Source organism: Hemiscyllium ocellatum, chromosome 37 (assembly GCF_020745735.1).
Source record: "Hemiscyllium ocellatum isolate sHemOce1 chromosome 37, sHemOce1.pat.X.cur, whole genome shotgun sequence".
Classification (NCBI taxonomy): domain Eukaryota; kingdom Metazoa; phylum Chordata; class Chondrichthyes; order Orectolobiformes; family Hemiscylliidae; genus Hemiscyllium; species Hemiscyllium ocellatum.
In genome coordinates, this window is record NC_083437.1 from 43,730,762 (window position 1) to 43,747,432 (window position 16,671).

Here is a 16,671-nt window from a genome sequence, read left to right on the forward strand (position 1 = left end):
TGAGTGTGGAGGTGTGGGCGCAAGTTTTACATTTCCTGCGGTTGCAGGGGAAGGTTACATTTCCTGCGGTTGCAGGGGAAGGTTACATTTCCTGCGGTTGCAGGGGAAGGTTACATTTCCCACCACCAAGGATATATTTCCCTCCCCTCCCCTATCAGCGTTCCGCAAGGACCACTCCCTTCGTGACTCCCTTGTCAGATCCACACCCCCCACCAACCCAACCTCCACCCCCGGCACCTTCCCCTGCAACCGCAGGAAATGTAAAACTTGCGCCCACACCTCCACACTCACTTCCCTCCAAGGCCCCAAGGGATCCTTCCATATCCGCCACAAGTTCACCTGTACCTCCACACACATCATCTATTGCATCCGCTGCACCCGATGTGGCCTCCTCTATATTGGTGAGACAGGCCGCTTACTTGCGGAACGCTTCAGAGAACACCTCTGGGCCGCCCGAACCAACCAACCCAATCACCCCGTGGCTCAACACTTTAACTCCCCCTCCCACTCCACCGAGGACATGCAGGTCCTTGGACTCCTCCACCGGCAGAACACAACTACACGACGGCTGGAGGAGGAGCGCCTCATCTTCCGCCTGGGAACCCTCCAACCACAAGGTATGAATTCAGATTTCTCCAGCTTCCTCATTTCCCCTCCCCCCACCTTGTCTCAGTCGGTTCCCTCAACTCAGCACCGCCCTCCTAACCTGCAATCCTCTTCCTGACCTCTCCGCCCCCACCCCACTCCGGCCTATCACCCTCACCTTGACCTCCTTCCACCTATCCCACCTCCATCGCCCCTCCCCCTAGTCCCTCCTCCCTACCTTTTATCTCAGCCGGCTTGGCTCTCTCTCTCTTATTCCTGATGAAGAGCTTATGCTCGAAACGTCGAATTCTCTATTCCTGAGATGCTGCCTAACCTGCTGTGCTTTGACCAGCAACACATTTGCATCCTTGTTTTTATAAGTAGGGGCATTGAGTATAAAAGCAATGAAATAATACTATATCTCTATAAGTCAATGGTCAGACCACGTTTGGAGGAGTGTGTTGTGTACTGAGCACCTTTACTTAAGTAAGAGAAAGTGAGCACTTGCAGATGCTGGAGATCAGAGATGAAAAGTGTGCTGCTGGCAAAGCACAGCATGTCAGGCAGTATTCGAAGAGCAGGAAAGTCGATGTTTCTGGCACAAGCCCTTCACCAGGAATGTGGGGGGGGAGCGAGAAGGGGGCTAAGAGATAAATAGGAGAATGGGGTGTGGCTCGGGGGAAGGTAGCTGGGAATGTGATAGATAGATATGGGGGAGGGGATGATTGTGATATCGTGCCGGGAGGGTGGAGCGGATAGGTGGGAAGAAAGATGGACAGGTAGGACAGTTCAAAAGTTGGAGGTTGGATCAGGGATGAGGTGGAGGAGGGGAGATGAGGAAACTAGTGAAATAGATGTTATGCTGTGTGGTTGGAGAATCCCAAGGCAGAAGATGGGGCGTTGGGTAACTTGGATATAACAGTGGAGGAGGCCCAGGATTGGCATGTCCTTGGCAGAGTGGGAGGGGGTGTTGAAGTGGTTGGCCACCGGGTGGTGGGATTGTTTGGTGCATGTATCATAGAGATGTTCTCTGAAACATTCCACAAGTTGGTGTCCTGTCTCCCCAATGTAGAGGAGACCACATCGACAGCAACAGACACAGTAATTGAGGTATTTGAATGTGCAGGAAAATCTCTGCTGGATGTGGAAGGATCCTTTGGAGCCTTGGATGGAGGTGACGGGGGAAGTGTGGGCATAGGTTTTGCACCTCTTGTGGCGGCAAGGGAAGGTGGCGGGAGTGGAGGATGGGTTTGTGGGGGGCATGAACTTAATGAGGGAGTTGCAGAAAGAATAGTCTCTGAGAAATGCTGAGAGGAATGGGGAGGGAAATATATCACTGGTGGTGGGGCCTGCCCCCTTCTCCCCCCCATATTCCTGATGAAAAGCTTATGCCCAAAACGTTAATTCTCCTGCCCCTCGCATGCTGCCTGACTGGCTGTGCTTTTTCAGTGCCACACTTTTCAACCTTATTTAAGGAAGAATGTTAAAACTTTGGAGAGAGTGCAAAGGAGATTTATTCGAATTTTGCCAAGAATGAGGAATATTACATACAAGGAAAGATGAGAGGAACTGGACTTATTCTCCTTGGAACAGAGAAGATAAAAATGTGACCTTATTGAGGTGTTCAAAATTATGTACAATTTTGACAGGGTAAAGAAGGATCTCTGATTCATAGTACTCTGGGCGATAGCCCATGGATGCCGTTATTATTTTTGTGCTGATTTTTACAATAATAAAATCATATGGTCATTATCTCCTTTACTATTCAAGTAATAGAGTCTTAGAGTCATACAGCACAGAAACAGACTCTTCAGTCCAACCAGTCCATGCCCAAAATGAATCCCAAATGAAACTAGTTTCACCTGCCTGCTCCTGGCCCATCCTGATCAACTTCTTTTGCTTTAATTTCCTCTCAGTTATAATAAGCCACTAATATACAGTACTTGCCAGATTCGATCCATTAGACAAAGATTATCGGAACATAAAATATCGTATGAAAATTTGGATATGAGACAGGAGAAATAATGAAAGTTAATAAACAGATAGGGGAGCGTGATAAACCCCTATCTTCTGATTAGTGCAGAAATGGTACATCAGGACAATAACAGGTACCTAAAGCTGCAGTTGAAGCCAGTTTTTATACAGTTTTGGTTCACATATCTGCACATTTTGTTTCCAGCCTTAGGACATTTCACAGTAGCTTGCTAATTCACTGCTGGGGTTCTAATCTTTCTGACATTTGACAGCTGTGGAAACTACAGTAGAATGATTGTGTGCAATGCGAATGACCTCCTCTGTGACACTGTCCACCATTCATTTTCTCATTACTGTAAACATGACATGATATAACTTTAAATAGATAAAGTAAAATAGTAAAAGATTCCTGGGTTTTCTGGTGGTAAGAAACAATCGGTACTTTAACAATGTAGAGCTGATACAATTACTGGAAGAATAGACTTAGCCAAGCATCAAGGACTCTACATTTATACAGTGTATTTACCTTAATAACTCTCCCCAATGCACCTCAAAGAGGAATTATAAAACCAAACTTTGGCACCAGTCGACATGAGGAGGTATTGTGGCAGATGACTAAAAGGAATGGCCGAAGAGATTAGGTATATGGAATGTCATAAAGGAAGAAAGACAGCTCGTGAGACACTGGAGGAATTCTAGAGCTGAGAGCTTTGGTAGGTGAAGGCAGCCACACCAATGTAGAGGGATCAAAATCAGGGATATTCAAGAAGCCAGAGGTGGAGAAGTGTCAATTTCTCAGAGTGTTGTGGGGTTGGAGAAAATCACAATGTTAGGATGGGCTGAGGCTCTGTAGAGATTTGAAAGAGAGGGCTGGGGTCATGTAGGTATGTGTAAAGAAGGAGGTAAATTTTAAAATTGAGCTTTTGCTACCTAAAGTATTAACAATACCAGAGAGCCTTTAATTGTGAATATTAATGTGTTTTATTAATACTCTATGTAGAATCTGTCAATCTTTTATGATTGTTAAAGCTTTTTATAAATGAAATATATGAAAGTCATAGAGATGTAAAGCATAGAAACAGACCCTTCAGTCCAACCCGTCCATGCCGACCAGATATCCCAATCCAATATAGTCCCACCTGCCAGCACCCAGCCCATATCCCTCCAAACCCGTCCTATTCATATACCCATCCAAATGCCTCTTAAATGTGGCAATTGTACCAGCCTCCACCACTTCCTCTGGTAGCACATTCCATTCACGTACCACCCTCTGTGTGAAAAGTTGCCCCTTAGGTCTCTTTTATATCTTTCCCCTCTCACCCTCAACCTATGCCTTCTAGTTCTGGACTCCCCAACCCCGGGGAAAAGACTTTGTCTATTTATCCTATTCATTCCCCTCATAATTTTGTAAACCTCTATAAGGTCACCCCTCAGCCTCCAACACTCCAGGGAAAACAGCCCCAGCCTGTTCAGCATCTCCCTATAGCTCACATCCTCCAACCCTGGCAACACCCTTGTAAATCTTTTCTGAATCCTTTCAAGTTTCACAACATCTTTCCGATAGGAAGGAGACCAGAATTGCATGCAATATTCCAACAATGGCCTAACCAATGTCCTGTACAGCCGCAACATGACCTCCCAACTCCTGTACTTAATACTCTGACCAATAAAGGAAAGCATACCAAACTCCTTTTTCACTATCCTATCTACCTGCGACTCTACTTTCAAGGAGCTATGAACCTGCAGTCCAAGGTCTCTTTGTTCAGCAACACTTCCTAGGACCTTAACATTATGTGTATAGATTCTGCTAAGATTTGCTTTCCCAAAATGCAGCACCTCACATTTATCTGAATTAAACTCCATCTGCCACTTCTGAGCCCATTGGCCCATCTGGTCCAGATCCTAGTGTAATCTGAGGTAACCCTCTTCTCTGTCCACTACACCTCCAATTTTGGTGTCATCTGCAAACTTACTAACTGTACCTCTTATGCTCGATCCAAATCATTTATGTAAATGACAAAAAGTAGAGGGCCCAGCACCGATCCTTGTGGCACTCCACTGGTCACAGGCCTACAGTCTGAAAAACAACCCTTCACCACCTTCTACCTTTGAGCCAGTTTAGATTAGATTAGATTACTTACAGTGTGGAAACAGGCCCTTCGGCCCAACAAGTCCACACCGACCCGCCGAAGCGCAACCCACCCATACCCCTACATTTACCCCTTACCTAACACTACGGGCAATTTAGCATGGCCAATTCACCTGATCCGCACATCTTTGGACTGTGGGAGGAAACCGGAGCACCCGGAGGAAACCCACGCAGACACGGGGAGAACGTGCAAACTCCACACAGTCAGTCGCCTGAGGCGGGAATTGAACCCAGGTCCCTGGCGCTGTGAGGCAGCAGTGCTAACCACTGTGCCACCGTGCCGCCCCAGTTCTGTATCCGAACGGCTAGTTCTCCCTTTATTCCATGAGATCTAACCTTGCTAATCAGTCTGGTTTAAAATTCATTAGCCACATCTTTTGTAATGGTGTAAAGCCAAAATCACTTGGGATCAACATCAAACATGGAGAGTCCTCTGAGCACCAAGAACTGACTAATTCCTAAGTGAAGCAGAGTAAAGCAATATCCTCCTGCAGCTTCATTTTTGTGTCAAGAACCATCACAGAAGTTCTCCAGCAAGAGTGTAAATGAACCTTTAAACATTTTTAGAACCTGAATTTTATATACTTCTAGTATCAGCTGATATTCTACCATGAGCAAAATTAAACAGTTAAAATTAGTTTTGGTAAGATTTTTGTAGGATGTGTTACCATTGTCCAGGATTCAACCCTGGTCTGTGTGTGCTAGTGTGCTGTGAAGATAACCAAAGAACTATCCCCTGCAGTATTGGGAAAGGATTCCTTTCACTCAGTACTGGAAGCCAGTCCATAAGAAAACAGGAGTATCAGAGGTTCTGTTCACAGAGCTGGCTCTGAGGGAACTGGATCAGTGTCAAGTACTCTCCATGTAAATAAAGGGTGACTTGTTGATGGGACACTGGTCTCTGTGGAGTTATTTCAGCGACGATGAGAAAAAAACATGCTGCTGAAGAAATTTACTCGCAATAGTCATCTTTGAGTTTGAGAAAGCATTTCTGGCATCATGCTGTTGTTTGGGAAGTTTGACTCATTTGACCCTGCCGTTGAAGTCTGGGGCCAATACTTGGAAAGAATGCCTTATTTGTTCCAGGCAAATGACATTCAGGCAGATGAGAAGTAGTGAGTAATTCTCCTGACAGTCTGTGGACCTGCATGCTTTTTGGTTCTTAGGAACCTACCTTTCCCTGAAGGACCAGATACTAACAGAAGATGACAGTAGAACAACTGTGCTCATCTTTTCCAATAAACAACTCCCAGAAGTATGGGTGACAGATAATGGGCCATCGTTTACTGGCAGGGAATTTCAGAATTTCCTAAAGTTGAATGATACTTGTCACTTCAACACAGCTCTATACCATCCATATCCAGTCGTCTGGCAGAAAGAACAGTCCAAAGTTTGAAGGCAGGCTTAAACAAATTGTCTATAGCTTCACTAGATATCAAACTGTCCCGGTTCTTATTTTATTATAGGACCACCCCTCATGCAATGACAAGGATAGCTCCAACAGAATTTGCTGATGGGCATAGGCTCTGCACCAAGTTAATTCTGATCTTCCCAGACCTTGGGCAGGGTAGGGTGAAACGGCATCATGAAAGCCAATGCCAGACACAAGGCTCTACTAATCGAGAAAGGCAGTTTACTTCAGGGGACAGAGTTAGTGTAGGAACCACAGGAATGGTCCTGCATGGGTAAGAGGCATGAAGTCAGGTCCAGTGACGTATAAAGTTCAGGTCAGTGTGATGGCCCTGAACAAGCGCGGGGACCATATGGAAGCTGCAAACTCACAAACGGAGGAGCAAAATGTGCCGCCTCCTCAACAACCTCTCTGACTGTTCCAGAACCCATGGATTCTCACTCTATGTCAAACTTGGAACGTATCTCGGAATCTAAGATGGACTTGGTGGATGTCACTGTCTTGATGCCTTTGCTGCCTGAAGAGGAGAAGGAATTTCTTCTGATATGCTCCGGTGTAAGGAGCGAGCAACTGTGGGTTACACGCCAACTGTATTAGAAGCACTTTTGGAGGAATGTGACCCAGTGATAAAATGCCCCAGCAGGAGCAGGAAAACAAAAAGGACTGGCCATGGTCCTTGGACTCAGAGGGAGAGGGATGATTGCATTGAGGTCAGCCAGGTGGATCTCAGAATATGAGTTCCCTGATTGGACCAGAACAATAGCCCAATCAGGGGGCCCTGACTGACAGATATAAAGAGGAGTGTGAGAGGTTCTGTTCACTCAGAGCTAGCTCTGAGGGAGCTGGATCAGTGTCAAGGACTCTCCACATGTAAATAGAAGGTGACTTGTTGATGGCACTCTGGCTTGGTTGAGTTATTTCACTGACCTCTGATGATTCTTTGCATATTTGATGTAATTGTAATTTAGAATCCCTTTGTCATCCAACTTCACCTGGATGAGCACCTTCCAATAAATAAATTACCTTCCTATTCTTCCTACCTATATGCACAAACTCACATTTTTCTGTGTTAAGACCATAAGACAGTTAAACTTCAGTTGCCACTTATTTGCCCATTCTGCAAGTTAATGAATGTTCTTCAGTCAATTGTAGCAGTCTTCTTCAGTATCAATATCTCCAACCCCACATCTGCAATGTGATTGGGATTCTAAAGTTCAAATTGTTAATATAAATTGTGAAAAACATGGCTTCCAGTGCTGACCCCACTTGAGAAGTATCAGCACAAATTCCAGGCCAACTCTACAGTCTAATATGGAGGATACGATATATTGATAGACCTGCTAAATTTCAGGTGAGGCATTAATCCAAGTATCTATCTACCCTTGCAGGTTGACATGAAAATACCCTGTGGTACTAGTGCAAGATGAGTTCTTCCTGTTGTCTTGCTCAATATATGTTTCTCCAAACAGTCGTTGTAGTACAGAACTTAAGTGTTGCTGAAAAATGTCAAATTTGGTTGATTTGTTTTTCTCCGACAGCCAACTGTCTGTCATCACTAAATTGTGCATTCTCCAATGCAATAACTTGACCAATCATTCATTCATTCGTTCGTTCATTATCGGCGTTCCCTCTCAGATGAGGATGACTTCCTTCTATACTCTGGTGAGACCATAGGTGGCTGCACAGACTGACGTGGATTCCACAGGCTCTGTTATACTTGGGGCAGATGGTGATCATGGGAAGGGTACACTTGACAATCAATTAGCACACTTCTCTCATACAGTATGAATGTTGGCTTAGTCCTTAAATTGGTATTGTTTGTGAATTGTTCTAGTGAGTACAAGAAAAGGTTGCACTGAATTTGTCTTTTCCAGCAAATTATTTATTCCTCTGAAAGCATCTGGAAAATATAATTGATTAACATATCAGTGTAGCCTGTGGTACCTTGCTATGTACAAATTGTTATAGCCCTGACTGCACGTCACATGTTCACAGCTACTTTACTGGTTGTAGAATGCTTTGGAATGTTCAAACGTTCTTAAAATGCACTATATAAATGTGCGTCTTTCTTTCAATATATGAATATACCCAACCTGCAAATCAATAGCTATTTTAGTTTCTTTTCACAGTTGCACTTTAGTAAGGAAATCAACTTTTGCACGATTTATAATATGAATAAGGTATAATCACGGAAACATGCTCAAGGTCAGTCAATATCTGTGATGGAAGAAGTCAACATTTTCTACAGACCCTTTTCTTGGGGTGTTAAGCACTGCCAAACATCTCTTAAAAATATCATTCCTGAACAAGAAAACTGGGACACTGAAATATAACTGTGTTATAGAAAGTAACGGATTTTCAAAAGTGGGTTTTAAAGATATCAGATCTCTTTAAAGTTGCTTGTCTGGTAAAATATTGATGAGTCAAATATCCCAAGACAAATAAAAGTTTATTTATCATGGATACATTCTGCAAGGGAGAATATTGTACATTCAAAATACAAGACAGTGCAGAATATCAAATGAACTTCGTGAGAAAATATATACATGAGTTCTGATATAAATAATATTTTACCAAGAAACACATTTACATACAACAGTTAAAACTCAGAGTTCTAACTTAATCCTGGAAATAAAGACTAATTGTAGTTTTTAAATAAATGACAATAATTCCGAACTGTCTGTTTACATGACACTGAACTGGTGAAAAACTAGATCACCTGTTTTATTTCTTTGAAACAGCTTGTTTTGGTTACAAATAAATCTAGGAAATGTTGGAAACAATCAGACACCATCTAACCAGCCCTCTGGGAATGAGCTGAGTGGCAGAAGGGCTGGTAAAATGGAAATGGGAAGCATGAAAATGGGCCTGTCTTATTTGAGGAGATTACCCTAGGCACCAAGTTAGTATACCCAGCAGCCTCCTTCCTAGCAATTCCATCTCACATTGGAAATAGCCACCCAACAGATTTGCCTTCCTGACCTGAGCACATATTTTTAAAATAATGTTGAGCTGCTCTTTAAGGGGTGACACGTCATAGGGAGGCTCCCTCACCCCTCTCCAGAAACCTCAACAGCATCCACCTCTACTGGTGTTCACTGCCTGGCCTGCAAAGATATGATTGAACCAGCAGCTCAGAAAGGTTGGCCTCTGTTCATTAAAGGTACATAGTGCCAGCTGTTACTTCATAGTTGAGTGCCATGGATAAATTCCATTCTGTTCTCCCACTGTTTTCCCATGGAATTTCAGAATCCTCATTTGGTTCCAGTAGCAGGATACATGACAGACCAGTAAAATTGCCATTGGAGTTAACAGGAGTTTCAGGTCTGTCACCTTTCATCAGAACTGCAAAAATGTCCAAGTTTTAAAACATTCTGTCAAGGGATGTGTGTGTCATTGTCTGGGCCAGCATTGACCATCCCTAAATTTCCCGTTGAGAAAGTGGTGGTGTTATGGATCAGACCAAACCCCCAAAGTATGTTAGGAAGATTGCCTAGACCCAAACCTTTTCTTATTTTAAAGGCAAGTGGGTTCTGGCTGCAAATTGATTTACTTTCAGATTTCAAGTAAAATACACTTTATGCATTCACTATAGTTAAAATACAACAAAAAGAAGACATTCGAATAATTAATTCTATCGGAAAACTTAACAGAATAATAGATTATTTAACGACTAAACAGTAACTGTTCCAATATAGTAACATTAAATAAACACATCCTTTGCAAAGGAGAATGTGAGGGCTGCAGATGCTGGAGATCAGAGCTGAAACATGTGTAGTTGGAAAAGGGCAGCAGGTCAGGCAGCATCAAAGGAACAGGAGAATCGACGTTTCGGGCATAAGCCCTTCTTCAGGAATGAGGAGGGTGTGCCAAGCAGGCTAAGATAAAAGGTAGGGAGGAGGGACTTGGGGGAGGGGCATTGGGAATACGATAGATGGAAGGAGGTTAAGGTGAGGGTGATAGGCCAGAGAGGGGGTGGGGGCGGAGAGGTCGGGAAGAAGTTTGCAGGTCAAGAAGGCGATGCTGAGTCTGAGTGTTGGGACTGAGATAAGGTGGGGGGAGGGGAAATGAGGAAGCTGGAGAAATCTGCATTCATCCCTTGTGGCTGGAGGGTTCCTAGGTGGAAGATGAGTCGCTCTTCCTCCAGGCGTCATGTTGCCATGGTCTGGTGATGGAGGAGGCCAAGGACCTGCATGTCCTTGGCAGAGTGGGAGAGGGAGTTAAAGTGTTCAGCCACGGGGCGATTGGGTTGGTTGGTGCGGGTGTCCCAGAGGTGTTCTCTGAAATGTTCCGCAAGTAGGCGGCCTGTCTCCCCAATGTAGAGGAGGCCACATCGGGTGCAGCAGATGCAGTAAATGATGTGTGTGGAGGTGTAGGTGAGATATATTTCCCTGCCCTCCCCTATCAGTGTTCCAGAAAGACCACTCCCTCCGCGACTCCCTCGTCAGGTCCACATCCCCCACCAACCCAACCTCCACTCCCGGCACCTTCCCCTGCAACTGCAAGAAATGCAAAACTTGCGCCCACACCTCCCCCCTCACTTCCCTCCAAGGCCCCAAGGGATCCTTCCTTATCCGTCACAAATTCATCTGCACCTCCACACACATCATTTACTGCATCCGCTGCACCCGATGTGGTCTCCTCTACATTGGGGAGACAGGCCACCTCTGCGGAACGTTTCAGGGAACACCTCTGGGACGCCCGGACCAACCAACCCAACCGCCCCGTGGCTGAACACTTTAACTCTCCTTCCCACTCTGCCAAGGACATGCAGGTCCTTGGCCTCCTCTATCGCCAGACCATGGCAACACAACGCCTGGAGGAGGAGCGCCTCATCTTCCGTCTAGGAACCCTCCAACCACAAGGGATGAATGCAGATTTCTCCAGCTTCCTCATTTCCCCTCCCCCCACCTTGTCTCAGTCCCAACCCTCGGACTCAGCACCGCCTTCTTGGTCTGCAATCTTTTTCCCAACCTCTCCGCCCCCACCCCCTCTCCGGCCTATCACCCTCACCTTAACCTCTTTCCACCTATCGCATTCCCAACGCCCCTCCTCCAAGTCCCTCCTCCCTATCTTTTATCTTAGCCTGCTTTGCACACCCTCCTCATTCCTGAAGAAGGGCATATGCCCAAAATGTCGATTCTTCTGCTCCTTGGATGCTGCTGCGCTTTTCCAGCAACACATTTTTCACATCCTTGGCAAAGGCAAGTTCAGTAAAATAGGTTGTCTTACACGCAACTCTCCAGTTCAGGAGGAAAGAACACCAAGAGGAAGCTAAGAGAGAGAGTAGCAGGGAGAGATGTACTGTGTCTTCCAAACCCCAGCAACTGCAACTGAAAATCTAAACTAAAAATCCTGGTTCTGGGGGAGCATGACTCCATCCATTGTGGCTGCTTCTGTTCCAACTTTTGAAAAAACCCCAAAGGTGCACATGCTATTTACTATATTGGATTCAAGTAGACAGATCGGCGCCTATGTCTTAAAACCTCTCTTCAAAAAAAGGATAAAATACACCTCTTAAAGCCATAGAATTGTCACCAAAGTAAGCTGCTTTTTTGAACCATTGCAATCCATGTGCTGTATGTTGACCCACAATGCCCTTAGGCAGGGAATTCCAGGCTTTTGACCCAGTGACAGTGAAGGAACAGTGATATATTTCCAAGTCAGGATGGTAAGTGACTTAGAGGGGAACTTGCGGGTGGTGGTGGAGATACCATCAATAACAAATTTCAAGAAAGTTGGAGAGGTGGAGAAAAGAATGAAAGGGAAGGTGTGAGAGAAAGCAGGAGAGATGAACTGACAAGTGGGATGTCAGTGAAAGGCCTGAGGAGGTGGTGATGTGCCAAGCAAAAGAACAAAGAATGAAGCAGAGAAGGTGGAAATTGGAAAAGCACAATCATTAGCAGCAGCTGCTGTCTGAAGAAATGGGAGCAGTGCTCATGATCAGGAATCGTTGAACTTGGTGTTGAATGCAGAAGCCTGTAAAATGTCAAATCAGCAGATGAGGTACTGTCCCTAAAGCTTACACTGTGCCATGTTGGCTTCATTGGAACAATCCAGGAAGCTGATAACAGGGAGTGGGCAGAGAATTAAAATGACAGACATCCAGAAACTTTCAAATAGACTTAATGCAGACCCTTAGTGAAGAAATAAAATATAGAAATAAATTCCGCAAATAACAAAATAATTCCTGCAGTTGTACAGTTCCAATTTTTATATGCAGCATCTCCACTGTTAAAATGACTGACATTAATGTTATGGCCATTTTGGAGATGGTGCTTTGGCTATACAGAGCTGTGAAATAATATACTCAGTATGATATTTCACAGCAAAATAAGGCAGACAAAATTGTGTTTCTTACAGAAATTAATGTATCTGCTACAGAACATCATTGTAAACTATAAAGATATCAATTACAATCGACACATCCACACTTCTGGGCTACCAGCCTAAATATTTTTAGTCGGTATAATATAATCTTTAAGTATGTTCACACAACAGTAGAAATAGACAATTAGTGAGCACCTGCACTTGGCAGACTAAGCAGTATTTGTGAAAAACGAAATAGTTACCTAACAGGATTTTTAAAGCAGTATTGGGAATAGGTCTGAATGTCAATCCAATGCCTCATCTATGTTGCTCATGCAGTGTTTAATTAATGTACATAATGAATGGACTTCCTAGCATCGACCTAGGTACTGGAAACACCAATGACAAACACAGCCCTGCCAACCCTTAAAATCCTCCTTGCCAGCATCTAGAGTGTGTACCAAAATTGGAAGAGCTGCCTTACAAACTAGTCAAGTAACATCTTGATGTAGTCATACTCTTGGAATCATACCTTAAATACAATGTCCCAGACAACACCATCACTCTTCTTGGGTAATGTCCAGCCCTAGTTGTATTTGAAAAATTGGTGGTGAACTTCCTTCTTGAACTGCTGCATTCTATTTGGTTCAGATAGACACACAATGCCCTGAGGGAGGAAGTTCCAGGGTTCTGACCCAATTACACTGAAGGAATGGTGATATATTTCCAAGTCAGGATGGTGAGTGGCTTGGAGGGGAACTTGCAGATAATAGTGTTCCCATGTAACTGCTGCCTTTGTCCTTCTTGATGGTAGAGGTTGTGGGTTTAGAAGGTGTAGTTGAAGGAGTTTTAGTTAAATTTATGCAGCACATCTTGTACCCCTGCTGTTGAATGTTGGTGATGGGAGAATGAATATTTATGGAGTTGATATAATTGTTATTAAAAGTTGATATTAGAAACACTCAATTCAAGCTCTCAGCTTTCATTTCATGCTTCCTTTGATTACCATGAAACAGACCCCAGACCAAGCTCTCCATTGAAGATTCACTTTGATGAGTCAGCGTCAGGCAGTCTGCCTATAGGACCATCCTAACCCAGTTTGACTACCTCAATTTGGTATAGACTCTTGGTGAACTGGCTTGATAAGTGCCTCAGTGTCTGGAATTTTGGCCTTTCATCTGATCTTCAGAAGCCTCTGCAGGTAACTGCAATGAAATGCTTCGAGTAATGCTGATTCCTGCCCTAACCTCACATGGGAAGAGCAGAGTGGGCAGGACTTTTGCTGTATCAACCCTTGGTTTTGTAGGTAGGCTTGCTCCTTTTAAGTCCCAGAGTTATTTACAAAGCCTTCCAAAAGCTACATACACTACCTCAGACTGTGTTGGAGGCAGATTCAATTCTGCTTTCAAAGGGAAATTGATAATTGGGTATGCACATGAAAGTGGAGAAAGTGAGGACTGCAGATGCTGGAGATCAGAGTCGAGAGCTTGGTGCTGGAAAAGCACAACCGGTCAGGCAGCATCCAAGGAGCAGCAGAATCAACGTTTTGGGCAAAAGCCTTTCATCAGGAATGGGCTTATGCCCAAAACACCGATTGTCCTGCTCCTCGGATGCTGCCTGACCGGCTGTGCTTTTCCAGCACCACTCTCACAACTATGCACCTGAAGGGAAAACTTGGAAGGACATGGGGAAAGGGGAGGGGAAATGATACTGGCTGCTCTTTGGCAGGGCCAACATGAACCCAGCAGGCTGAATTGCCTCCTTTTATGCTGTAATCATTCTGTGATTCTACATTTCATCTCAACAGTAACATTTTCAAAGTATATGGCATGGTGGCAGCTGGCCTGCCTATGCACTAACAGTAAAGTTGAAAACTGGAATGGGGAATCCGACTAAATTCACTTTCTGTATCTCAGACGCACAGAAACTGACAGTCGCACCTCTATCTTGCCAAAAATAGGTAACTCGGTAGACTTCAGAGTTTAAGACTTTACTGGCCTGTATGACTTAGCTACATGCTGTCTTATCAGATCAGTGGTATGTTGTTACATCTTAGTATGTCTTTGCTTTAAAGTTGAACTTACTTTGTTACATTAAATAAATCTTTCTTTTAAAACAGGGCAATTACTGACCTTGGGGATTATATAACAACTGATATAGAAATTTCCTGGTTACCTAACCTGGATGATTTAATGAAAGGATATGCTCGGAACTTTCGACCAGGAATAGGAGGTAAGCCCAAAAAGACTAAGACAAATAAAATAATAGTACCTGTTCGCTCATGAAGACCAAAATACTGAAAATTTATATTCAGACACTCAAAATATGGTATTTAGTGAGCTCTGTGCTGACAGAAACCTTCCATTTTTTGTCAGTTTGACCTTACATGGATGATAATTTCCTGACTGATAATAATCAGCAAATCATGGGCAAAGTGCAGAGATTGATAAATTCTTGATCTCACAAGGAATTAAGGGCTACGGGGAAAATGCGGGTAAGTGCCGTTGAAATGCCCATCAACCATGATTGAATGGCGGAGTGGGCTCGATGAACCGAATGGCCTTGCTTCCACTCCTATATCTTATGGTCTTATGGATTTCTGATATGCTGCCCATGGAGAAGTGTTCCACTAGTTGTACTCATTAATAGAGTTACCCCACACAGTGTAGTTCTCAGATTTGACTCTTCATAGACAATTTAATAAAATAAACAAGGAAATAAATCCAAAACATTTGAGAACATTACAAGTCACTTGGACTATTTCACCAATAATTATACACAATTGCAAAATTTTAACACATTTGAACTGGGAGCCTTAAATGAATCCAGCTGCTTATTTATTTTCTCTCCTCTCCGCCTGAAGTTGCTAACGTGACAGCACATCACAGCATCTCCAACTATTTCCTCATCCAACAGGAAGGCATTCACAATTGCGTTGGAAGTCACTGGATAGCATTCAGGAGTAGCAACTGAGGAGTGGCAGATAGAGTTCAATTGGCCAGGCAGAGGTAGATGGGGCTAGTTTAGTTTGGAAACATGGTTGGCATGGACTGGTTGGACTGAAAGGTCTTTTTCCATGCTGTATGACTCTATGACTCCATGAATCTATAACTCTGGTTGGATTGTGCCTTTCTTTGACCAATTATAATATCGCCAAATATGTTTAAACAACTCAACACTGATGAAAGATTAAATCTAGAGCCTCTTGGCCAGGTAAAGCACAATGGCATACTGGCCAGCATATTTATTAATTCAGTTATTTGGGAAGTTATATTGGTTCATTTATAACAGATGATAGGAAATGATTATGGTCTTGTAAAAAAATCTTGAACTGTACCAATGAAAAGATATAGATTAGCCAGCTGTTAAATACTCACTTGATTTTCTGACAGGTATAAAATCTGTTGCTGCTTTGTGTTTGCTCCTGCCAATACTGGATTTTTACTCTTGGAGAATTAGAAAGTTCTCTGAAAAGATGATATAGCAGATTAGCACAATCTTACCAAAGAGATGTGGGAATAGACATCAGGAAAACAGAGCGATAGTGAGGACTGCAGATGCTGGAGACCAGAGTCAAGATTAGAGTGGTGCTGGAAAAGCACAGGAAGTCAGGCAGCATCCGAGGAGCAGGAAAATTGACGTTTCGGGCAAAAGCCCTTCATCAGAAATGGAAAACAGAGGCTGTTACATGGAGGTCCATTTCAGTGGATGAAGAAATTGACTAAAAATAAGGAATACATTTATAATAGAATGACCCGACAAAAGAAATGTAGATGCCTTGTTTTTTGTAGCAGAAACAAGGGGACAGTTTAAGTTGCAAAATCATGAAAATTGCATGGTGTTCAATTGAACATAGGTGATACAGCCCACATAGCTTTTCTTTCTGGTTAATACTATAATAAGGCAAATCAAGTTTGGTGTTCATGGCTGTTCTGGTGCAGTGTCTCTACTTCTGGGCTAGAGAGTCCAGGTTCACATCCCACCAGCCCCAGAGATGTATCCAAACAGATTGATTAAGAATTAGTGTAGCTTTGGGGACACAGATTTGATTGGACAGAAGGACTCTTCTGTACTCTATGATTCAATGAATATTTATTCCACCCAGCCAACTCATGCTGCTGGTTTTAGGTTTACAATACACCCAGTCAATACTTCAATTTTCTACCTCTAGTGAAATGGGAAATTATTCACTTGCTTTGGATGAAGCTTTTCAATCATCTTTCAGTTATTGTAATATTATTTA

At 43.5% G+C, this 16,671-nt stretch overlaps 1 protein-coding gene across 1 annotated transcript in view; it reads left to right on the forward strand.

Annotated features, from left to right (window-relative positions):
• Window positions 1-16,671, forward strand: part of gabrd (gamma-aminobutyric acid type A receptor subunit delta) — a 56,124-nt gene that overhangs the window by 10,474 nt on the left and 28,979 nt on the right. Inside the window, exon 2 of the mRNA XM_060851829.1 lies at window positions 14,548-14,660. Coding sequence (XP_060707812.1) covers window positions 14,548-14,660 — 113 coding nt within the window. The remainder of the gene's footprint in view (window positions 1-14,547; window positions 14,661-16,671) is intronic.